The 26,468-nt window shown below is 40.5% G+C and overlaps 2 protein-coding genes and 1 pseudogene across 4 annotated transcripts in view; 1 reads left to right on the top strand and 2 right to left on the bottom strand.

Moving 5' to 3' along the window:
• Window positions 1-4,654: 4,654 nt before the first annotated feature.
• Window positions 4,655-12,990, bottom strand: LOC118846750 (DDB1- and CUL4-associated factor 8-like). Its single transcript, XM_036755499.1, is given in 4 exon segments — window positions 4,655-4,831; window positions 11,294-11,961; window positions 11,964-12,284; window positions 12,287-12,990. Coding segments are annotated over 4 exon segments (1,851 nt in total). The 5' UTR covers window positions 12,972-12,990.
• Window positions 12,991-17,709: 4,719 nt separating this feature from the next.
• LOC118846751 lies at window positions 17,710-18,037 on the bottom strand (annotated as a pseudogene).
• Window positions 18,038-20,440: 2,403 nt separating this feature from the next.
• LOC118848637 (dimethylaniline monooxygenase [N-oxide-forming] 2-like) overlaps window positions 20,441-26,468 on the top strand; it is a 50,771-nt gene continuing 44,743 nt past the window's right edge. For 2 of the 3 annotated variants that reach the window (XM_036757626.1, XM_036757629.1), the window contains exons 1-2: window positions 20,441-20,517; window positions 20,886-21,023. In XM_036757626.1, coding sequence (XP_036613521.1) covers window positions 20,892-21,023 — 132 coding nt within the window. In that variant the 5' untranslated portion in view covers window positions 20,441-20,517; window positions 20,886-20,891. Of the gene's footprint in view, window positions 20,518-20,810; window positions 21,024-26,468 lie in introns of those variants that run through there. The other variant, XM_036757628.1, reaches the window with a different exon arrangement.

Here is a 26,468-nt window from a genome sequence, read left to right on the forward strand (position 1 = left end):
CCAGGCTCATCTCATCTCAATGCCTTGGCCTATGCCCTATGCCCTATCTCAAATACCCACCCCCTTTCTCTTCAATAATTCAAATTTTCTATTTCTCTTTAGGCTGCTTTACTCAAGGGTCACTCCTTCCATAAAGTTTTCCCAGAGTAATCTTACTCAACACTAATGTGTTCCTTGCTCTGAATTACTTCAGTAAACATTTTTCATTCATTCATTTGTTTATTCATCCAACTTATACTTACTGAACACTTGATAAGTACAAAGAACTGTTGAAAAATAGAAACAATAAGACACTCCATAGGCTTTCAAGGAGCTTATGTTTTAGAGCTTCCTGTTGTTCAGTTATTTCAATTATGTCTGACTCTTCTATGACCCCACTTGGGGTCTTCTTGGCAGAGATACTTGGAGCAGTTTGCCATTTCCTTCTCTGGCTCATTTTACAGATGAGGAAACTGAGGCAAGCAGGGGTAAGTGACTTTCCCAGGTCACACATCTAGTAAGTGTCTGAGGCTGCATTTGAACTAAAGTCTTTCTGACTCCATGCCCAGTGCTGCCCTAGATGTCACATTACAAAGCAGCATATGATGGATGCTCTATGAATGGTAAAGACATTAGTGCTCTAAAAGTTCAGAGAAAACTTCCTCATGGAGTAATCAGAGAAGGCTTCATGGATGAGAACAGGACACAATTAAGTTGGACCTTACAAAATCAGTAGCATGTCAACCAACAACCATGGGATGAAAGGCAATAATAACAACAGATAAAAATATATTGATCTAAGATTTGCAAAGAGCCTTTCAGATATTATCTCATTTAATTCTCACAACAACTCTGCGAGATACATCCGATTATTACTCCTATTTTGTAGTTGAAGAAACTGAGGCAGACAGAGGTTAAGTGACCTTCCCAGGGTCACACAGCTATTAAATGTCCAAGGCTAAATTTGAACTCAGGTCCTCCTGACTCTAGAATCCAGTACTCTATCCATCATACCACCTACCTGGGAATTTCATCTGATATTTCAGGCAGAGGAAACAGAATCAGTAAAAAAAAAAAAAAAAGACCCAGATGAGGGAAAGCATTAAACATGGCCAGGAAGTGGAAATTATTCAGTGTGGCTGGAGGTGGGTTTGTGTGGAAAGGAAGAGTAGGTTGGCACCAGATGGTAGAAGGCTTGGAATAACAGGCCCTGGAATTTGGATCTTAGTTTATATGCAAAGAAGACTCACTAAAAGCTTTGGAGCAAAGGAGTGATACAATTAGTGTTGCTGTAGAAAAAAAAAATAAATCTCGTATCAGTGTGCAAAGCAATTAGGAAGGGAGAGACACTGGAGACAGGGCACCAATTTTTACAAGATTTTCACATACACTAAAAAAGGCTTAAACTATAGTGGTAGCACTGGGAACAGAAAGGAAGGACAGACATGATGAGAATTATACATGAATAATTTCCAGACTTGATTAGACAGATGGGGTGAGGAAGAAGAAGAGTCCAGGAGAAATTCAAGCCTTTTAGTGTGGATGATGGGGAGAATGGTCATGCCAGCAGAAATAGGGAAGTCAGAAAAATGAGCTAGTTTTGCTCAGGAAAATGGTATTTTCTCACTTAGGGTTATGTAAAATTGGAGATGACAGCAGATATCAGGTGGAAATTTTGAATTTCTGAGCCTGATGGATATACATATATGTATATGTGTGTGTGTGCATGTATATGTAAATGACAAGTATTGTAGTAAATACTATCACAATTCCACCAGCTTGTATGTATACATATCTGTATATATGTATACACATATATACTTGTATACATGTTTAGACTCTGAGCTGTAATAAAGATGGTGCGAAAGTGCCTACTTCAGGGATACAGGAAAAATTATATGAAATATCACCTTTCTCAAACATGTCATGCCATACCGTTATATAAGAGGATAAAATTCCAGACCATTGCCTCGGGTGCAAAATTAGCCTGCTATGCCTTTCCTTAGACCCATTCATTTTGGTATGTGTTTGCTGCTTAAAACTTTACTGCTTCCCAAGCTCTCAAAATTAATGTAGTTCCTCCAAGAGAATACATTCCTGAAATAATCTGAGTCTCAAAGCCTTGGCTGCACAATATTCATTTCATTAGTGGAATTTCCACCACTGAAAGCAGTCCCATGCTAAGGGTTTTTGAGTCTTAGATTACACTGAGAACCTGGGAAACTAAATTCTACTCCCCACACCTATCTTCATGCCATCACTTTGAACTCTTAGTCACATTGGTAAATAGCAGAGATTGCTGATATCATTGGAGGATTTGAATAGGCCCACTCAGTTGCTTATAGATTTAACCCTGGGTGGAATTGGACAGGCAGGTGGTGCAGTAGATAGAGCTGGAGTCAGGAACACTCATCTTCCTGAGTTCAAATCTGGCCTCAGATGCATACTTGCTGTGTGACCCAGGGCAAGTCACTTCACCCTGTTTGTTTCAGTTTCCTCATCTGTAAAATGAACTGGAGAAGGAAATGGCAATATCTCTGCCAAGAAAAATCCAAACGGGTCATAAAGAGTTGACTGAAAAAACCTGAACTGAAAAACAACTGAACAACAAGAAAGGTGGAGTTACTCTCCACAAGCCTGGTCCTGTTCAGCAAGAAGGAGTTGGACAAGTTTCACACTCACCCTGGACGATGAGTGTTCCACCCCAGTGACCAGAAATGTTGAGGAGGCTTTTGGTTCTCAGGGAGTGGATGACCTCCTAATCAACATCTCCCTTCTTCAACATCATACCTCTCCTCTCTGGATGGCTACTTGACTCATAATTCTAGAGAGTGGGGTTTTGTGAACTCACGCAACCAAAATTAACTGTTGAGCCCTCACCTTACATAAATCCAGACCCTTCCTTCAACTTTACATATTTACACTGTGCCTTTGGAATGATGTCAGCTCCTTGCAGGTAGTCTTAGAGTCTGTGCGCAGGGTTTCCCTTCTTTGTATTGACTTTTTATCAAATAGGGATGAAATGATACTATATTTTTAAAAAATCTACCATGTGACTATAAGCCTGCAGATTATCCTGGAACCAAACTGCCCTCAAACAGTAAATAAACCATGTTGAACCAAGGAGTTCTCAGGAATATATAGTTCTGTTTATCTACTCACCTTAGAGGGGAAGAGAATAAGTATTTATATAATGCCTACTATGTGCCAGACACTTTCTATATCATTTGATCCTCACAACAACCCCGTGAAGTTGGTGATATTATCTTCACTTTACAATTGAAGAAATTAGGGTTGTGACTTGCCCAGGGTCACAAAACTAGTCAATATCTGAGGCCAGATTTGAACTCAGGTCTTCCTTACTCCAGGACTTTATCCGCCATACTACCTAACTGCTATCTCAGGGCCTCTCCCCTTTGGAGTAGGTAAAGAAGTATGAGAAAAACAATAAAGCTTCCAATTTGGCTTATGCATCCACCAGTCCCTAGATGAGGAACTCAGAACCTCTGAATCAGATTTCAGTTCCTCCTCACAGTTGACGGTATGGACTGAGAAAAATTCTAACATTCCCCCTGGCTACTGCTTACCTAGTGAATGTCTGAAATTCTACCTACTGGTCCACGACTAACCCATCATTCCTAGTGTGGAGAAATAGGCAAGGGCAGGTCGGTCACTGAGAGAAATTCTCTCCACCCCAGTTATTATTTTCCTTCTTCTGTCCCTCTCATGTCTGACCTTGAGCCTTTCAGCTAAAATGTCTGGTGCCCAAGAGATATATCACATCCCTTCTCATCTCTTTACTCTCTTGGCTTTTCAACACAATGAGAGGGTCTGACCCAAGGTGCAGAGATCTGATCATCAAAAGGGCATAGATATTTAACTCTATATATCACAGGAGAAATTCTTCAACCATCAAGGGAGAAACTGAGGTGTTTTATTGGCTCCTGAACCAATTAGAAGTGTTTCTTCAGGTGAAAAGCATCCCTCCCCGATGACCATGCAAGAGTTTTCTTGGGTTACAGGTCAAGAGGAGCTGCCATCCAACACCAAGTTTAGAAATGGTGACTATAGACCAGAGGATCACAACTCTGGAATTAAAAGGAATCTTTGAGATAATTTAATCTTGTCCCCTCATTTTATGACTAAGGAAACTGAGAAATTGAGTGGCTTGTCCAGAGTTACAAAGCTAGTGAATGTCTGAGGTAACATTCAAACTTAGATTTTCCTGGCTCCAAGCCTAGTGCTTGACAAAGTAGGGAAGATCTTTTCATAGGCAATTAGGTGTCATAGTGATAGAGCACTGGGCTTGAAGTCAGGAAGACCTTATTTCAAATTTAATCTCAGACACTTGCTAGTTGTGTGACCCTGGGCAAGTCACTTAATCTCTGTATGCCTCAGTTTCCTTAACTGTAAAACAGTAAAAATACCACCAATCCCACAGGATTGTTGTAAAGTTCAAATGAGATAACACATGTAAAATGCTAGCTATCCAGATATTAGTTATTATTATTATTTGCTATGTAGTGGTGGCCTGGCCAATGAAGCTCCACCTGCTGCAGGCCTATGTGGAAGAAGCTTGGAATCCTGCTTCCAGAAAGACACAATGACATATAGTAGATGATCCTGCTGTCTGGTTCAGAGCACTTGCTGACATATTGTACTTGATTCTGTTCTTTTAACCATGTGGTAAAGAGATAAACTGGTGATCGGCTACTCGAGGGCTTCCAAAAGCCACTAGCTGGCCAAAGCGAAGACCATTCTTGCTCTTGTTCATTCCTGCCAGGTTGCTCTTCAGGTGAGAGAGATGATGCTGTCTACTTCTGAATCGGGAGAGGCTGTAGGACCTCCCTACCTGAGGGCAACCGGTGGCTTGTGAGTATGGGCCTCTGTTCTTTGTCGCTTTGCATTTATTTTTCCCTGATCTTAGGTAGAGGACCATTGGAGACAGCTCTGATGAACTTCAAAAGGACAAAATGATGGATCATCAGAGATCCAGGATTTTATAGGCAGCCCAGGTGGTGAGGAATAAAGTCCCAAATGACCTGTTTAACCCAGCATAAATGGGAGGTAGGAGCTACAGCAATTCTTTCAGCAAAAGGGGCAATTCATTAAGCTGCTATGTGAAATTTATTTTTTATTTAATTTAATTCTATTTTTTTGCTATAATTAAAATTCTGAAAGTCTTCTTCCCTCCCTACCATGCACCAGAGAAGGCCATCATATCACACACACACACCATATATACATACGTATATGTATATATACATCTGATGCATATATGTATACTTATATGCATACTTCTGTTTATTTATTTATTTTGCATACTTCTATTTATCAGTTCTTTCTCTGGAGATAGCATCTTCCTTCATGGGCCCTTTGTAGTTGATTTGCATATCATAATACTCAGAATAACTTAGTCATTCACAGTTGTTCTTCAAACAAAATTGCTGTTACTGTATATAGCTTTCTCTTGGTTCTGCTCATGTCACTCTTCATCATTTCATGCAAATCTTTCCATGTTTTTCTAAACTCGACAAGCTCATTTCTTATGGCACAGCCTTACTCCATCACAATCATATACCGCAGCTTGTTCAGCCATTCCCCAATTGATGGACATCCCTGCAGTTTCCAGTTCTTTGCCACCACAAAGAGAGCTGCTGTAAATATTTTAGAACATATAGTTTCTTTTCCTTTTTCCCTAATCATCTTGGGAAACAGGCCTAATAGTGGTATTTATGGTCAAAGGGTATACACACAGTTTTATAATTCTTGTTTTTTTTTGGGGGGGGGGCAGGGAAATTGGGGTTAAGTGACTTGCCCAAGGTCATACAGCTAGTACATGTCTCAAATGTCTGAGGCTGGATTTGAACTCAGGTCCTCCTGACTCCAGGGCTGGTGCTCTACTCCCTGTGCCACCTAGCTCCCCCAGTTTTATAATTCTTTTGGTATAATTTCAGAGCTATGTGAAATTTAGACGTGAGTGTTATGGGACAAATGCTATTTAGAAACTGCTTTATGTTTGAGCCTACCCTCTCCAGGGACTGAAGTGATATAAAGGAGAATGTGTCCCCAGATTTTGGGGCAAAATTTGTATTTCTATTCTTGCTATATTAATGCTAACTGATTAAATGAAACTGAGATGCTAATCGCTGGTGGTTGACAAGAGGAAGAATATGTTGGAATGGACTCATTACGTTAGACAACCCCAACCATTCGGGGGTATCCCTAGGATCCTAGAAGAGAGAAGTAAACTTACTTGGGGGTGGGGAGGGCTGACTTATCAGTATGAGGAAGTTAGGATGAGGATCTTCAGAGCTGATGAGGGTTGCACTAATAATAATTGACATTTATGTAGTGTTTTGCAACATACATTGTCTCATTTGATCCTCAAAACCACCCTATGGGACAAGCACTATAGGCATTCTTACTCTTACTTTATTAATAAGGAAATAGAGGCCCAGAGAAATTAAACCACCTCCCTGCAAAGTATTGGAACCACTAAGTATCAGAATCGGGAATTAAGCCCATGTCTTTCAGACTCTGACTCTTACATTCTATCATACTATGCTGCCTGAGGGAGGTCTCCCTGCTTGGTCAGGAACCAATACAGTACCCCCACTTCCCCCTCACTGTCTCTCTGGAGTACTAAAAACTCTATCTTAAGCAAATGGATGAGATTCAAAACACTCTAGGCTGTGAATAATCTATGCTAGGTACCAGCATTACAAAAGGTAGAGGGGAGAGAGCATCACTACTCTAGAGCCTCAGGGACGTCCCCCATGGGAACACTATTCATTCTGAGAGGTGAAGAGTGGAAAAGATCCTGGCACCAACCCCTCAAATGTCTTGTCTCCTAAATTTGAGTCTAAGTGCCTTTTAAGATAGAACTTGGGATTTCATTGTCATCGGAAATTCCCTGGCACAGCAGAGAACAAAAGACAACTAAGAAGGAAGCAAAGAAAAGATGGACAGCTCTCAGCACAATGCATAGTACTTATTATATAGGCTTTCTTGAAATAGAAACTTATTGCTATATATTTTGAATCCTCTCTTACATTCTGCTGTGCACATGACATGCATTTTTCCTTTTCTTATTATGGATTTAAGATGGAAGGAAGGAAGGAAGGAAGGAAGGAAGGAAGGAAGGAAGGAAAATTCCCTGTGAGGAAATTGCCTCTACCCAGTATGGGCAAATACCTTCCTTAAAACTTATGGTCTTAAAGACTTGACTTGATCACCAAGAGGTCAAGTGACCTACCCAGCCTCACATGACCAGTCTATGTCAGAGGCCAAACTGGAACTCACATCTTCCCTACCCCAAGGCTGTCTCTCTCTCTCTCTCTCTTTCTCTCTCTCTCTCTCTCTCTCTCTCTCTCTCTCTCTCTCCACTAGGCCACACTGTCTCTCTTAAATCCCTTAGGGGCAAGAAAAGTATATTCTATATCTTTAGGAGCCCCATTGAGTAGAGGACTTTATACTGCATGTAAAGAATGCTTGCAAAATGAAGCCAAACTTCATAGTTAGGGACTCTACTAAATGATCCTTTGGACAGGAGGAGAGCTGAATTCTACTTTTGTTTGAAGAAAGAAGAATTTGCCTTAGGCATTAATAGCATCTGGGACTGTAGGAAGAGTGTTTAGGCCAGGGGTGGGGAACCTGCTGCCAGGAGGCCACAGCCCTCTAGGTCCTCAAGTGAGGCGCTTTGACTGAATCCAGACTTTGCAAAACAGGCTATAGGAGACACCACACCTTAATTACATATAAATAACTACTATGCTGATTACAAATAACTTTCATTCCTTCTTTAAGCCTGTCCCCAAAAGACCTCCATTAGACTTGTTAGCATCCTTCAAGTTAAAGTTTGTTTGTTTGTTTGTTTAAATTATTGTTAAAATACTTTAAAGGCTGCTGGGATCTTGTAGATGTGATTCAAACCCTTTATCTTACAAATAAGGAATCTGGAAATCCAAGAGGGTTAGTAGCTTGCACATGGTGAGGAAGAAAGTAATGATATGAACTAAGGTACTGATTCTAATTATGGACTCTCTTCCAGTATCAAACAATCCATCAATTAGCATATTTTAAGCTCCTATACCATGTGCTAGGCAGTAATACTAGACTATAACGGAAAAAAACCAAATGAAAGTCCCTGCCCTCAAAGAGATTGCATACTATTAGGGAAGTCAGCATGGCAACCATACAAAAATATACAAAATAAATAAATCACATTTCTTTTTTTAAATGCTTCTATCATTTTCTAATTCAGATTTCCCTAATTTAGACTGGCCTAACCTTTCTGTGATTTAGTTTCTATATCTATAAAAATAAGGATGTTAGACTAGGTGATTTCTAAGACCTCTTCTGGTTGTAACATTCAATGTAGGGTAGGGTAACTGATTTACTCAACCCCACCCAACTTAATCTCTAATCTAATCTAATCTTTCCCCAACTTCCCCTCTCAGTGCTGTTCAGCCATAAACATTATATTATATATCTAATATTATATGCTATTTCATAACTAAAATATTTACCTTCAACTGAATTTTATATCAACGTCTAAGAGGCCAGGGGTTAATTAGAGGTAGATATAAATACAAATTTTGGCAAAGAGTCAACCTTCTGACACGCTATAGGGGTGTTACAAATTGGGAATCTCATCTCAGATAAATTTTTTTCTTTCTTTACTTTCCCCCCCCTCCTTGGGAGTTTAAATTAAATCCTGTATTAAAGTTTTAACTTTTTTCTTCTTCTTTCATTTGGTTTCCTTTGAAGTAGGATTGCCCACATTATTATTCAAGCATGAAATTTTAAATATAATTTCTTTTAAGCATTTTTATCAGAAGATCATTATTCTGATCTATGCCTCAGAGACACCATTGGTTTTGTAATTTCTATAACCTGCTGATAATTGTCACTGTTATGACTGTTTCTAATTTGATTTGCCTTGTTAGAAGTAGTCCAAAGGTTTGGTTAATTTTTGTATTGCTCTTTGGTGGTTGGGTAAATACTTGCATTATGGGAAAATATTGTGAAGATGTGAGAATGGTATTTGAAAAAATAATATCAATTTATGAAGGCTGATATTCATAAGGGCGTACTGATACGGAAAAGAACATGTATTTAATGAGGATGTTATAATAAACTTTATGAAGATCAAAGTTAGAGAATTGGGGGACTGCAGATAAGTGCATACGGCAATGAGGTCAAAAGCATCCACTAGGGATGTGTTTTGTGAATTGTTTGTCATTCAGACATTCAAGAATATCAGACAAAAAATCCAGATTATACAGTGGCTTATTAGACATTAGACAACTTTCTCAAAAGAAGCTTTGAAAATACAGTAGACTTTTATTAATATAATCCCAAATAATCAGTAAGCAAGGGTTAAATACAGCTTTTTAAGCTTTATTTTTTTTTAAAGTTTCAATCAATAAATCAATCAACAAGTTCTCATTGAGCACCTACTATGTGCCAGGCACTATGTTAAGTACTCAGAATACAAAGATAAAAATGACATTGTCCCTGCATTCACTGAACATACATTGGGTGGAGGTGAGGCGAAGCTGAGGAATAAATGGTAGAATTATCAGGGAAATATTTTATTTAAGAGAAGAAAGTGCATTCAAATACTTTAGCACTTTAACATATCAACATTTGTTTAACTTAATTTACATAAAATAACTGGTAATTTAGTTAGAAATCACTCCTCTGCTCACTGAAGTATTTCTCTGTGATCACTCTAGTAAGAAGTTTCTTCCTTCCCATGAAGTACCTTGCTAGATTTTTGGCACGAGGGGCCAGGGTAGAGGGGAGACAGATACAAGAACCAGTCCCTACCCTCAGTAAGACATATACACAAGCAATTCTACTACAGCTTGGAACATAGTGATGATTATAGCTGATATTTCTATAACGCTTTAAAGTTTGGGAATCACTTTACTTTGTCTGCAAAGTACAAAAAATAGTGAGCCAGCCTTGAACCTAAGATTAGAGTCTTTGATACATATTGGCTGTGTGACCCTGGGTAAGTCTCATGTCTCAATGTTCTAGGCATGCCCCTAAGACTGTAAGTTACCAAAAGTGGCTGATCTCTATTGGTTAAAGGTAGTTTCCTCATTTAGGGAATTGCTTCTACCAATAAAATCACAAAGCTAGTCTCTATCCCTAACCGTATCTCAAATGTACCTTTCGACAGCTCTCAAGGTAAGTATTATTGCCCCCACTTAATAAAAATGATAACGAGCTTTCATATAGTGCCTACATTGTGCCAAGTGCTTTACAATTATTATCTAATTTGATCCTCAAAATAACCACATGAAACAGGTGCTATTATCCCCACTTACAGATGAGGAAACTAAGGCCCCATTTACAGATGAGGAAACTGAGGCAGAGGTTTAAGTGACTTTTCCAAGGTCACACAGTTAGAAAGGTGTCTGAAGCTGGATTTGAACTTGGGTCTTCCTGACTCCAGGCTTATTGCACTGACCTACTGTTCTAGTAATAATACCTCACATTTATATACTTTTGAAAATTTTTATATTTTTCCACTTTCTTGTAAAAGCAATTTTTAACATTTGTTTTCTTAAATTTTGAGTTCCAGATTCTCTCCCTCCCTCCTCTTCCCCTCCTTAAGAAGGCAAGCAAGTTGATAGAGATTATTCATGTACAGTCATATAAAACATTTTCATATTGACCATATTGCAAATGAAAACATGGATTAAAAAAAAAGTTTTTAAAAGCATGCTTTAATCTGTATTCAGACACTATCAGTTCTTTCTCTGGAGATGGATAGCATTTTTAGCATAAGTCTTTTGAAATTGTCTTGGTCTTTGTGTTGCTGGGAATAGCTAAGTCATTCACAGCTGATCATCATACAATATTACCATTACTGTATACAATTTCTCCTGGTTGGAAAATAGAAGGGGAAGGCGATGAGAAGAGGAGTGTGGAGGTGATAGAAGGGAGAGCAGATTGGGGGAAGGGGTAATCAAAATGTATGCTCTTTTGGGAGAGGGAGGGGAGAAATGGGGAGAAATGTTATTCAAAATCTTGTGGAAGTGGATGTTAAAAACTAAAAATAAATAAATAAAAATTTTTAAATTAAAAAATATTTCTCCTGCTTCTGCTCACTTCACTTTACATTAATTCATATTAGTCTTTCCAGGTTTTTCTGACACTATTATGCTTATCATTTCTTATACCACGATAGTATTCCATCATAATAATATACCACAACTTGTTCAATCATTCCCCAATTGATGAGCATCTCCTCAATTTCCAATTCTTTGCCACCATAAAAAAGAGCTCCTATAACTGGGCCCTCCTCCTCCTCCGATGTGTCTGAGGAGTTGGGGTACTCATCTGAGTTTCCATCTGTGGCCCCGACCCCAGGCTCCCTCCAGGGCCGGTGATGCAGTCTCTGCCTCAGGTGGTGCATGAGAAACCAGAGCATGTGGCTGTCAAATAAGTCAGTGTGGTGCAGGCTGTCCTCATCCCTCTCCCGTTTGTTGAAGCCTCAGCAGTAGGTGCCTGCCCAGATCTTGACATTATGGTCTAGACCATTAGTGGCCAGCACAGGCAAGCCTCCCTTTTCCCCTTCCATGAAATGGATGATCTGGCAGGATGATTTCTCCCAAAGGAAAATGTGCCTACAGTCTCTGCCGCTCACCACAAATTCGCTCTTAGGGCCATTGAAATCCTCGCCTTTCACTCTAGCATTATTTTGGTGCACCTTATATCTCTTGATGTACTGGGCACCATGGCTGTGAGAAGAGTTGAAGAGATAAATGTCTTCATCATTGTAACTGGCAAGTAGTTCTGTGCCATCGTGGCTGCACACAAGACAGGTGATGTTTGCTTTGGACTCACTGTTTACCAGGTGATGAGGACAAAATTTCTTCAGCACACCATTATTATCATTCTCATTAATTTTACGCTGGTCATAAATCCTCACAAATTGATCTCGCCCACCCACTGCAAATTCGTGTTAGCGGGGTTCACGTAGATTGTGTATAACCCAACTTTCTTCTCCTTCTCCTTTGTCACCACCAGTTTAGATGCTGTTAGGTCTTGCTGGAGGTCAATGGTGAAGACAACTGCATCTTCAACAGCAGATAGGAAAGTACAGGGAGAGTGGGGCTCCAGGGCCAACTTATGGGAGGCTCCCTTGTGCTGGGAAAAACACTTGGTGAATGGCTCTCCTACTCGCACCTGCCCATCACGGGCGCACACTGCAAGAGTTGAGTCACCACTGCCGGGAAGAAACTTGGCCTGGAAGACATTGCTTTTATGGCCACTTTCAAATCCAATACAGGTCGCCTTCGAGCCCAATCCCACACCACCACCTTGAGGTCATCGCTGCCACTAGCCAGCCAGATGCTACACTGGTTAAAGTGACGGGTGCAGACACAACCATTGTGTCCCTCCAGCCCATGCTGCAGGCGGAAGCGCTGCACAAAGACTCGTGCTCCACAGGCTTCATACACAAAACGAGCACTTGAGCCCAGCTCTCTCTCTCTCAGGGCTGAAGGTGCCTGCCAGGGAGGCCGAGGCAGAGCTGATGACTCTGAGGCTACCCATTCCTCAAGGGCTTGTTCATCATCTAATGAGTCTCGTTTGCATTGAACCCAGCGCCAGGGCTGCGCTTCTTCCTCTTCTTCTTCCTCTTCTTCTTCCTCCTCTCCCTCCTCCTCTGAGAGGTCATGGACCCGGTTTTCATCATTAATGGAGCAGTGGCCAGGGTCCTCCATGCTATGAGAGTCCTTGCCTTCACCTGAGCTCTCTGTGTCTGTTCCTGGGCTTTCCGTGCTGGTGAGGTTGGGGCCACCCCAGTCATCCCAGGTTAGGCTCAAGCTCAGTTCTGAAGCCTCTACCTCGATGCCTGAGGATATTTCTCTCCCCTCTTCTGTCCCAGACATTTCCTCTGGACTGCTGGATAAGCGTCCATTCGCAAGGTCTATTTTGCCATCTCTGCTGCTACCTTTACCAGACATCTTGAGTTGTTATTTGTTGTAGCCAGCCTTCCCACTTTATGGCTAAAGTAAGGCCTGGCTGGACTCCTAAGAAAATAGTTCTGTAGATTCAATGAAGGACGAACAGGTCAGAGGGTGTCCGGCTGGGGCGGTTACAAGCCCGGGAGCCAGCGAGACTCGGCGCCCTGCGCCCGGCTTAGGGGCATCCTCCTGCCAGCGGCTGCTCTGGCTGCTCCCGGGCTGGCCGCCTGGTCCGCTGCCACGGCTGCCGTCGCCACCCTGGCAATGTAATTATTATAATGGCCCAGCCTACCCAAGTCTGGGTAGCTAGGTGGTGCAGCGGACAGATTGCCTGGCCTGGAGTCAGCCCATTTTCCCGAGGTCAAATCTGGCCTCTTATGCTTTCTAGCTATGTGACCCTGGGCAAGCACCTTAAATCTGTTTACTTCAGTTTCCTCATGTGTAAAATGAGTTAGAGAAGGAAATGGCAAACTGCTCCAGTATCTATGTCAAGAAAACCCCAAATGGGCCACAAAGAGTTGGCCCCAACTGAAAAACAACTAAGCAACCACCAAAAACCCCATGACCAATTAATATTTCTTCAATTGTTTAATTATAACTTTATTTGTATGACAAGTGGCTTTATAGTTTCTGGGTTTGTCTCGGCAGGTAAACACCCAAGTATTTTATATTATCTACAGTTATTTTAAAGGGAATTGCTCTTTCTATTCTTGCTGCTGGACTTTGTTAGTAATATATAGAAATGCTGTTGTTTTATATGGGTTTACTTTATATCCTGCAGCTTTTCTGAAGTTGTTAGTTATTTCAACTAATTGTTTAGGATTCTCCAAGCAAACCATCAGGTCATCTGCAAACAGTGATAGCTATGTTTCCTCATTGCCTAACCTAATTCCTTCCATTTCTTCTCCTCTTATTGCTATAGCCAGCATTTCTTGTACGATATTAAATAATAGCAGTGATACTGGGAATCCTAGCTTCATTCCTGATCTCATTGGGAAGATTTCTAGCTTATCCCCATTACAAACAATGCTTGCCATTGGTTTTAGATAGATACTACTTATCATTTTAATTCATATGCTTTCTAGTGTTTATAATAAGAATGTGTTGCATTTTGTCAAAAGCTTTTTCTGCATATATTGATATATTCATATGATTTTTGTTGGTTTTGCTATTGATATGGTCAGTTATATTGATTGTTTTTCTCATATTGAGCCAGTCCCACATTCCTGGCATAAATCATAGTGTATGGTCTTTGTGATATGTTCCTGTAATCTCCTTGCTGTTATTTTCTTTTAAAATTCTGCACCAATATTCATCAGAGAAATTGGTCTATAATTTTCTCTCTTTGTTTTTGTTCTTCCTGGTTTAGGTATCAGCACAATACTTGTGTTGTAAAAGTAATTTTGTAGAACTCCTTCTTTGTCTATTTTTCCAAATAGTTTATATAATACTAGGATTAATTGTTTTTAAATGTTTGGTAGAACTCACTTGTGAATCCATCTGGTCCTGAGGATTTTTTCTTAGGGAAATCATTTATGGCTTGTTCAATTTCTTTTTTCTAAGAGAGGGTTACTTAATTATTCTATTTCTTCTTTTAACCTTAGCATTTTGGGATCTCTTTCAGGAGGTGATCAGTGGATTCTTTCAATTTCTCTTTTACCCTCTGGTTCTACGATGTCACAGCAGTTTTCCTTGAAAATTTCTTCAAATGTCATGTCTAGGCCCTTTTTTAATCATGGCTTTTAGGAAGTCCAATAATTCTTAAATTATCTCTCTTCAATATATTTTCCAGATCAGTTGTTTTTCAGTGTGATATTTCATATTTTTTCTATTCTTTTTCATTCTTTTGATTTTGTTTTACTGTTACTTGATGTCTTATGGAGACATTAGCTTCCATTTGTCCCATTCTAATTTTTAAGGAAGTATTTTCCTCAGCGAGCTTTGTACCTTTTCCCCATTTGGCCAGTTCTGCTTTTTAAGTAGTTTTTCCTCTTCAATGGATTTTTGTGCTTCATTTACCATTTGGTCAATTCTATTTTTTAAAGTATTATTTTCTTCAGTAATTTTTTGTCTCCTTTACCAAGCTGTTGACTCTTTTTTCATAATTTTCTTGCATCATGCTCATTTCTTTTTCCAACTTGTCCTCTACCCTCTTATTTGTTTTTTAAAACCCTTTTTGAGCACTTCTGGGAACTCTTTTTGGTTCTGTGACCAAGTCACATTTTTTTTTGAAGCTTTGCCTATAACTGTTTTGACTTCTTTGCCTTCCAAGTTTGTGTCTTGATCTTCCCTGTGACCATAGGAACTTTCTATGGTGAAGTATTTTTTTTATTGTTATTTGGTCACTTTTCCAGCCTATTTCTTGATTTTTAACTTTATGTTAATGTTGGGCTCTCCTCCTTGGAGAGAGGGTGCATTGTCCCAAGCTTCAGGTTTTTTGCACTGTTGTTTTCCAGGCTAGTTCTGGTGGTCTATAAGCTTCTGATTCTTCCAAGATGGTATGATATAAAAAGAGGTGTGGTGACTGCTCTCCTGGTCTGTGCTCTTGTCTATGAGCAGACACAAACACTCTTTTCTGCCCTGAAACTGTGGCCACAACCACTGCCCCCCTATGATGGCAGATGCTTTAATTCCTTGTGACCCTGGAATTATGACTTAGAGTCCTACTCTCCTAAGGTTTTCTCAGTGTTCCTTTCTGCCTTAGATCTGAGACCCTTTCCCCCACCGGCTCCCTATGGGTGATTACAAGCCCTCTTCTCCACCCCGGAACTGTGATCCCCTGCAGCTGCAAACACCAATGTGCAAGTATTCCTCTTTGCCCTGGACCTGAGACCCAGAACTGCATATAGGCAATGCAACAGAATGCTGCACCAAGTACCTGCAAAAGATCCCCTATAATCTCCTTCTAATCAGTTCTCTGACTCTCTTACCATCAATGGACTGAGAACTCTAGAAGCTGCCTCCAATTCAGTTGCCTCCAGGGCCTGCTGCTGGCTTGCCAGGTGCAGTCTCCACTAAATTGCCCTCCAGGTCTAACTACCACTCTATGAGACAGACCTTTCCTGCTGACCTCCTAAGTTGTTTTGACAGCATTAGTGTTATTTGGGAGTGCTCAGATAAGTCCCTGCCTTTACTCCACCATCTTGACTCTGCTTTCTTGTATACTTCTAAAATTTACAAAAATACATTAATTCATTTGATATTCACAAAATACTATGTGCTAGTTATTACAGGTATTGTTATCCTGATTTTACAGATGAAGAAGCCTATAGAATTAAATTGGCTTGATTATGGTTATACTGTTAGTATCAGAAGAAAAATATAAAGGTCCCTACTGACACTAGATTCAATGTTCTTTCTACTCTGTCATACTGTATATTGTCAATATTATCACAATATATAGCAATCGGAAAGGATTTCATTGACCACCTAATAAAATCCTACTCAAAAAATCTCCACTATTACATACCCAATAAGTGGTCGTCCAGTCTCTTCTTGAAGACCACCAAGAAGGGGGAGCCCCATTCCACTTCTCCAGACACTCCATCTCACTTTTAAACAGCTTCATCAGGAAAATTTTCCTGACATCTAGTTTGAATTTATTTCTTTGTAACTTCCACCCATGGCTCCTAGTTCTGGTCTCTAAGGCCAAATAGAACAAGGGTAATCCCCTTTCCAAATGAAAGCCCTTCAACTTGAACCCAATTATCATGTCCCATCCCATCCCATCTCCCAAAGTCTTTTCCAGATTAAATGTGTTCAATTTCTTCAGCCAGTCCTCATGGACTCAAACCCTTTCATCACTCTGATTGCCAGCCTTTGAATACTGCCTAGTTTATCAAGGTCCTTTTTTTCTCTCTTTTTCTTTTCAGGAAGACTCGACGTTTATTGAACACTTTTAGTGTGAAAGGCAGTGCTGTGCACCATGCCAAGATATAAAGAATGACACAGAAAAACATTCTGCCTTTGAGAGGACTTAAAGCCTAATATGGGTTTATGTAATACAAAAAGTGCTGTAAAATAAAGAAACAATGATCTCTATTCTTTACTGTTCGAAGTCTTGACTAGCCCTAAACATAATTAATATCAGTTTTTAGTTAACAGATCATCTCTTTAATGATCAGGTATTTCCATCACTATTATTTAGTTCTCCATAGAGGATTAACTCAACCCAAATAGATATGGGAAGTCACTTCATTAATACTTTGAAAATTTTTTTTAAAAAGGGTAAAAATGAGTTTTCAATTAATAGGCCATCCCTTTAATGGCCTGGCAATTCAATTATTATTAATTAGTTCTCCACAAAGAACCTTAACAACCCAAATAGATATGGGAAACCACTTCACTAATATTACAAAAACCGGGTAACTCCTGAAGGTGATGAATTAATTACTTTTGATTTGCTGAAAACTTATAAAATAGGGGCTATCTCTCCTTGTCTTTTTTACTTTGTATTGCTAATTTCCCACTCCCAATTTGCCTGGGAATCCAGGCTGCAGTAACTATTTTAGCCTTAGTACTAATAATCAAGACCTCCCAGAAATATCCAGCTGGGCTTTCTCTCAATGACATATAAAACCTCATTAAGCAGCTGATTAAAGTTACAACACTCAGACACATCCTCAAGAACTTTTCCTAAGTGGGAAAAGCTTCACATAGCAAGAGACTTGGTTTCACTCAATTCTCTTCCTTCCAAGACAGAAAACACAAAGCCAAGGAATGGACTGTCTTTTTCCTGTTAAGACGAGAACAATGAAACTCGGAATTGGAAACTCAGAACTTGACCCTTTCTGTTCTTACCTCCTCCCAGTTCAAAATGCTTATACCTCTTAACGGGAAGCATCCTTTTAGACCTACAGTTGGGTTCCACACACTTAAGCCGCAGAACAATCTTTTTTGTGGTCTTTGCTTTTTTCCTAGAAAATTGGTTTGCCACTCTGCTTCTGATCATATTGCCTTTTCCTCTGAGCACACAGGGAATCCTTGCCTTTCTTACTCTGCATCACTTTGTGAGGCTGGTGCCTGCCATACATTTTGCAGAAAGTTCTTTGGGTTTCGGGGGACATTCACCAAAGGGCAGTGCTGCGCTTCCAACTGGGTTTCTCTGATGTCCAGGCTGCTGGGATCCCTTGACCGAGTGCTCAAGGATGAGCACTCTGCCGAGGACTTACCTGCTTTGAAGGACTACGGTGGAAGACTGATCAACGTCCTTCTTTCACTGTGCTTCTAAGAACCAAATATAATACTCTAGAAATCTGAGAAGAGTAGACAACAGTGAATCTGCCATCCCCCGCTTCTCCCTCTCCCCCATTTCTGGAAGCTCTCTTGATGAATCCCAAGCTGGCATTAACTTTTTTTATTAGCTTTTTGGGATGTCATTAAGCCCACTACACACTGCACATCTTTTTTAGTCACTTCTGTCTAACCATATCTCCTCCAATTTTATAATTATCAAGTTGATTTTTTTATACCCAAGTCAACATTTACCCATATCGAATTTCATCTTTTTCAATTCAGCCCAATGCTATACCCTGACCCAATCTATTTGGATCGGGATTTTGTTAGCCAGTGTGCTAAATATCCGTCCCAGCTTTGTGTTATATGCAAAGCTGATGAATATAGGGTCTGGGTCCTTATCCAAATGATCGATAACAATGTAAAAAAGCCCAGAGCCAAGCAGCTAGGTGGTACAGTAGTTAGAGCACCAGGCCTGGAGTCAAGAAGACCTAAATTGAAATCGAGCCTCAGACACTTAATAGCTGGGTGACCCTGGGCAAGTTTGCCTCAGTTTCCTCATCTATAAAATGAGCTGGAGAAGGAAATGGCAAGCCACTCCACTGTCTTCACCAAGAAAACCTTAAATGGGGTCACAAAGAGTCAGACATAACTGAAATGACTGAAAAATGACAAAGCAAAGCCCCCTGGGGTACTTACTCAGTTGAGGTTCTTCTACCATGTTGACGTTGAACCATTAACAATGATGCTTTTAGTCCAGCTACTCAACAAGTTCTGAATCCAGCTAATTATTTTATCATATTATTAGTTAGATGACTCAGTGGATAGAGCTCTGGACTAGGAGTCAGGAAGACCTAAGTTCAAATCATGCCTGAGACACTTACTAGCTAAGCAAGTCATTCAACTTCTATGTATCTCAGTTTACTCCGCTGTAAAATGGGGATAAACAACAGCTCCTACTTCAGAGGGCTCTTGTGAGGATCAGATGAGCTAATATTTGCAAAGCACTTAGAAAACCTTAAGGCACTATGTAAATACTTGTTATTATTATTATTAATTAGTTATTATTATTCCTCTTCAAGCTTTAGTTTCCTCAGATACAAAATGAGAAATAATAATACTTGCCCTTATCTAGCAGACAGACAGCCTCAGAGTCAGGACACCTGTGTTCAAGTCCCACCTGTGGCACACACACACACACACACACACACACTGGCTGTGTGACCAACCCTGAGCCAGTGTCTAAACAGCCTAGTGCCTTGGGTAACTCTCTAAGACTCAAAGTTGGAGAGTGGGGTATTTATCTGCATCGGAGAAGGGAATTACCTCATGTGGAACTCCCTACATGGATGAATCCGCAGGTGCTCCCATAGATATATTCATGTATATATATATATATATATATATATATATATATATATATATATATATATATATACACAAATCTATATAATCCTTGTTTGTATACACGCATACACACACACACACATATCTGTCAAGCCCATATGTTGTAATCATATGGGGTGATTAATGAGAAAGCATCTGGCAAACTGGAAAACATGTAACATACGCAGTTATCATCAGTCCATAAGCATTTAAATGCATACTACAACTTGCACGAAATAATGAAGAGCGAAATGAGCAGAACCAAGAGAACGTTGTGTACAGTAACAACAATATTGTTTTAAGAACAGCTCTGAGCAAATAAGTCATTTTGACTATTATAAATACTCAAATTAATTACAAAGGACATATGAAAGAAGATGTTATCTGCACCCTGAGAAAGAACTGATACGTAGTAATATATATAGAATGATTTCGTATCTCTCTATCTGTATAGATACATACATATTTATGTCTAATGATAGCCATCTCCTGGGGAACGGGAGGAAAGAAAAAAAGAAAAATACATGGTAACTTTATTATTTATTTAAAAGGAATAGGAAGTTGTACATAATAGATTTGCAGTTTCACGGGCAATCATCTTTTTTATTATACTATGTTATGGAAATGCCCCGCAAATTAAAAATTAAATACACAAAAAATTTTAAATGCATACTATGGACCTGACATAAGGGTTTTATACCGTGGTAGGTTTCAGTGCCCTCTCATCTTAGGCCACCAGCCCCTTGCCTAATTCTAGGAGGCAGAGCCTGGTCAGCAAGATGCTGGAGGAGGGGAGAGAAGCTCCTCCCATTTCTCAAATGCTCCTCATACTCTTAAAACGATTCCGTCTGCCTGTCATCTGGCACTCTGGGCTAAGGAGAGAGCAGCTCATTCCAACTAGAGTGAGGAAAGGGAAGGGCAAGAGGTAAGAATGACATCGATTTCTCAAAGCAAGGATGTGGATGGGTGTGGAGGAGGTGGGGGTGGGGGAGAGGAGAAAGAAGAAGTAATACAGAACAAGCCTCTGGAAAATTGGCTCCTGTCCCTATTCACGCTAATGAATGGTTTGGCAGTACTACTTTTCGACATTAAACTCAGATCCTACAAACAATGCTTATAACAAAAGACTTCTAACTTAGCTTAGGAAATATGCTTCTCCAAAGGAGCTCAGGTTCAAGCAGGAGGAGGGATTATATTCAACAGCTAGGATACTAAAATCTCAACATTTAAAGAATCCCATTGAAGCACTTCCCCACTGTTAAGAGGCTGCCCTTAATCCAACTGTTAACACAGGAGACCATGGCGAAAAATGTGGCCATCATAGGAGCTGGGGCCAGTGGGCTGATCTCTCTGAAGTGCTGCCTGGATGAAGGACTTCAGCCCACTTGCTTTGAGAGGACGGAAGACATAGGGGGCCTGTGGAGGTTCAAAGTAAGTGGCATCTCCTTGCTTACTAAATGGGGTGGGTTGCTTGTTGGTAGACTGATTCTCTTTCACGATTAGCCCTAATAAAAGATTTTGAAAGGTGGTTTTAAGCAGACATCTTTCCAGTATTTCCATGAACCACAAGTCAGATTGGCATATTTTAATTAGTTTTCAGTCACCTTACGTAGGCAAGACAAGTTAGCAAAGGGATAAGAGTCCAGGAGCAGACCACTGTCTACGTCTGACTTGGACTTAAGGTAAAGAAGAAGCTAGTGAGTTTCCAATTCCTGATAAGTCTTCAAGCAGCAAGTTATATTATTTTATTATGATTTGACCTCTCCATGCCTCAGCTTCCTCAGCTACCAACTGAAGAATCATTATGTCTTTGGTGACCCCTAACAGCCAGGAAGACTTGAGTTCAAGTACCGCTTCTGACATACTGGCTATCATTTAAGCAAGTCACTTAACAGATCAGTGCCTCAGACAATTACTAGTCATGTTGGAGAAGAGATGGATGTTTGCTTCAGGTAGCAGTTTAACCAGAAGCTGGCAATCATTAATAGTCAGATAACTTCATTAAGAACAGCTCATGTTGCAAACTAATCACATTTCCTTTTTTTGACCAGAAGATCAGGTTGAAAGGTCTTAGGGATGTTTATTTGGATAAGAGAAGAAACAAAGGAAATCTGAAAATTCTCTGTATGTATTTGAAGATTCATCCTGCCTGGTCCCAGGGGGCATTACCAGGATCAGTGGGTACAAGCTGATGAGATACAGATTTCAGCTAGGTATAAGGAACTAGATTTAATAATTGAAACTGTTCATAAGAGAAATGAGCTATCTTAGGAGCTAGTGGGTTTACCACTAGTAGGAGTCTTCAAGTGAAAGTTGGACAGCCGCCTCTTGAATACTTTGTGGAATTGATTTCTGATCAAGTAGGAGTTGGATCAGAAGTCCCTCACAACCAGAGGTACTGAGGCCTGTTAGAACTTTTCTTGAGGCTTGCTTGGTAAATTTTCAGTGTGAGTACTCACAGTTCAGAAATCAGCAAATGCTACAAATCAATCCTTGATTTATTGTTTTATTGATTGCCTAAAGTGATGGAATTGGGAGCAACTAGGCAGGAGCAACACCCCTGGAATCAAGACCTGAGTTCAAATCCAGCCTCAGACATGTATTATCTGTGTAACCTTGGACAAGTTACTTAACCCAAACTCCCTCCCTGCCAAAAACGTGATGGAGAAAAAGTTAATAATGAAGATAAAAGTTAAAAGCATGTTACACTGAGATAGCCAGTTGTTTTACCAGCATTCCTCCATGCTAATCTCTAAGAACCTGTAATTATGAAGTCTTCATAAAACTTCATTGGAATACGAATGGCTTTTATTCAACCAAAATGACAATGATTCTTTTAAACTTTTTTTTCCAGAAAATTATTAACAAATATTTTTGTTGGGGGAGTTAATGCAATTGAAGCAGTATTATCATTATCGGCCCTTTTATCTGATCAATCATATGATTTAGTGCTGGGAGAAACCTTCAGGATTATCTAGTGTAACTCCATTTTACACTGAGGCTCTGATAGGTTGCTTTTCAGTTGTTGTGTGTCTAACTCTATGTGCAGATATATGGGATGGTTTGCCATTTCCTTCTCCAGCACATTTGACAGATGAAGAAACTGAGGCAAATAGGGTTAAATGACCTGCCCAGGGTCACACAGCTAGTGTCTGAAGCCAGATTTGAATTCAGGTCTTCCTGACTGGAAGCGTGGAGTATGATCATCATCCATATTTTAATGCTTGGACCATCTATGCGAAAATGTAATCCTTCTTCTTGACCTACTTAAGGGGATATCCAGGAATCCAATCAGGATCATTTTTGACTCCAACAGATTTCATTATCAAATATGTATTTAATAACAAAGCATCACTGGTGTGTTTTAATATTACTTATTTTGTAATTCAATGGGCTTTCTTTTGGGGAGTTCGAGGGACAGAGGACAGGGCAGAACTGTCCCTTTTGGTGGCTCCCCATCCAGGTCATTCCCTCTAACCACAGGGTTCTGTCCTGGGTCCTCTTCTTTTCCCCCTCTATACTACTTCATTTAATGATGCAATCAGCTGCCATGGATTTAATTACCGTCTCTATGATGATGATTCTCAAAACTATCTGTCTTATCCTAAACTCTCTCACATTTCTAACTTCCTTTCAGACATCTCAAACTGGATGTCCAATAGAAAGCCTATACTCAACATGTCCCATACTGAACTCATTATCGTTCCTCCTAAACCCTCTCCCTCTCCAAACTTTTTTTATTACTGTGTCTTTTTTTCCAAGTATGCGCTATGTTTAGACTCCCATTAACTATAGCCATGGCTGCCAAGATATTTCTGGTTAGGAATGGGGCAAAGAGTATGTAAAGGAGGAATCATCCAGTCTTAGGGCCTAGTTGGGCCATGAAGAGGGAACCACCACAGGGCATGGATCACCTGTGTAGAACAAAAGGGTGAGTGGGAGCCCTTGCAGCATCTGGGACAGGACCTTGCCTTGAGTGGGAAGAACAAGGCCAAGACAAGCATGGCAAAGCCTGGCTGACCAATAGCCCAAAGAGGGATCCTCCCTTCAGAATGATTCATGATCCCCAGGGAGGAAGCCTGGGGCCACTGACCTGATCAGTTGCATACACAGCACAGAGAACAGGCCAAGGCTAGAAACAGTATTTTGCAAAGAGTAATGGGGAAAGGGGGAAGAAAGACCCACCTTGGCTAGAAAACCACCCTTTCTGAGAGGGAAGTCTCTTCTTGCCTCTCATTCCCTCTCTACCATTTCTCAGGAGGATGTGAAGCCTCCTAAACACATCATGGGAGATAGGATGAACTATCCCCATCCCAATTTTCCCATGTAATAAGAGTCTTTAGACTAGACATTCCATTTCTTAAAGTTTGGCTTAAGCTGAAAAGAGAACTTATACTTCTTTTCTCTAAAAACTTGAAGAATGGGTTCCCTAGAAGGGAGTGAGGAGGAAAGGTTAACTGTCCTGCTTGCCCTGGCCCAAAAAAGACGAGCTGGGTGGATGCTGTGCCTTCAGTTCTCCCTGGGCACTAGCTTGGCAGTCCTACAGTTTCCAGGCCTCAGAACCTGGGTTAACTCACAGGGCCTACCTATGCTTCTTCAGGCAGGAGGAACAGAGGCAAAACTTGCTAATTTTCCAGGAACTCGAATTATTTCCAAAGATGTGAGATGTCATTGGTGTGGGTATTTCCTTAATTAGCACATTCTACCTTCTTTAAACCTTAGTAGATTATGTTCACTAGTAGCTGTGGTCAAAAAAGATGAACCATCTGGTGAGTGGTCTTCTGGTTATGAGCTCCTCCATGCTTACCTTGGCTGGTCTTCAGACTCCATCTCACAGTTCATCACCTTTCTTGCATGGTAAAACCTGTCAGAGTCTTTAAGAACCCAGGGTCACCTCCACACCATCATGAGGTATTAGGAGATTCTTTGGCCAACTCAAATGTCCCATGAAAGTTAAATATATGTATATATATTTCAAGCCCCAGATGTTTACTAGGGTTGTGGAACAACTCTATGGAGCCTACTTCATCCCTACTAGCTACCACCCCACTGCTGACCAAGGAGAGGAAGAATCAGACCCCTTGGAGAGGGAATTGTCTTGTGGAGCTTGCAGACTGCCCAGTTCTTGGCATAAAAGACCAGGGCAAGAATTCTGAAAGTGAGCCATGGGTCCAAGAAAAACCTAATCTTAGATGGGAGGGGGTAGTATATCATCCCTCCCTCTTTACTTGTGCCTACCCCAATAGCTTTCTCATTCCCTATGCATTTCCAGCTCCCTCCAGACCCAGGATTTCCACTACCAGGTCTGAGCTGATCAAAGGGATCAACTCAGCTTTAGCCAGTGTCTCTCTCTTATCCTATGGGTAAGGGGTAACAAGAGGTTATGGAGAGGACATACTAAAGTTACTCAGATCCAGGCCTGAAGGGGTATGGCAGAAGGATAGTGTCATTTGAACCCAAGATTCCCCCAACCCCTATATAACAGGCCACTCAAGATGCCAGTGGTCATGAGTCCCTACCCAGGAAACTTTTGGTGGATAGTTCTTATAATCACAAAGTATAACACAAACACAGCAAACCCACTGGACCTGGGGAAGGTCTTTTTCACAAGGCCCATTCTCAGACCTGTGATGTTGTGTTAACTAAAACTACGCACAAGGCTGAGAAGACTGAACAAAATGTGAACATCTAATGATACACACACACACACACACACACACACAGAGACACGCCAACTTCATTGGGGATAGGGGAGATGGAGACGAAGGCCAGGAGGGGAGCATATTTGCTCTGTTGGGAGGGAAGTTGAGAAAGGGGTGGTGTTTTCCCAACGAAGTGCTCATAAACAATCCATCCCAAGAAAACCCTCCTAGCTGAGCACCCTGGAGGAACTCAGTGGCACCTGTTGATATGGAGGATATAGAAGGCCCATAGTTTCAGAATGTAGATGACTCCAGTGTAGATGACTTCCTGAATCACTCACTTCCTGTGATCATTCTGCAACCACAATACCCACAGGACCATAAGCCTTCTTTATCACTGTCAAGGCAACCATCCTCTCCTAGTCTCCCAAGCTTACAACCTAGGTGTCATCCCCAACTCCTCACTATCTCCTACCACCCCATTTCTAAGTTGTTGCCAAAGCCTGTCCCTTTCACCTTCGTACCATCTCTCAAAGAAGCTCCTTTCTCTCCTCTGACATGGCTGCCACATCTTGATTACTCTGATATCTTGCTAGTGGGCCTGCCTGCCTCAAGTCTCTTCCCACTTCAATACATTCTACATTCAATCACCAAAGTGATTTTCCTAAAATTCAGGCCAGACCCTATCACCCTGTTACACAATGAACACCTATAATAGCTTCTATTCTACTCCAGGATCAAAGACAAAATCTACTGTTTGGCATTCAAAGCCCTTCATAACCTATTCCACCAACACCCCTTTTCCAGTCTTCTTTTAACTCATTCCCTATAACATATTCTCTGTTTTTGTTTCTTATCTATCTATCTATCTATCTATCTATCTATCTATCCATTCATTCATTCATTTATCTATCTATATGTTTACTTATTTATTTTTAGTTTGCAGACATCCACTTACATAAGCTTTTGAGTTTTAAATTTTCTCTGCCTCCCTCCCCTTTCCCCCTCCCCAAGACTGTGTGCACTCTGATACAGGTTCTACATATACATTCTTATTAAATGTATTTTCACATTAGTCATGTTGTAAAGAAAAATTAGAACCAATGGGAGGAACCATGAGAAAGAAAAAAAACAAAACAGAAGAAAAAGAGACAGCAAATAGTACTCTTCGATCTACATTGAGACTCCATAGTTGTTTCTGTAGATGTGGATAGCATTTTCCATCACAAGTCTT

This window comes from Trichosurus vulpecula, chromosome 4, assembly GCF_011100635.1.
Source record: "Trichosurus vulpecula isolate mTriVul1 chromosome 4, mTriVul1.pri, whole genome shotgun sequence".
NCBI lineage: Eukaryota > Metazoa > Chordata > Mammalia > Diprotodontia > Phalangeridae > Trichosurus > Trichosurus vulpecula.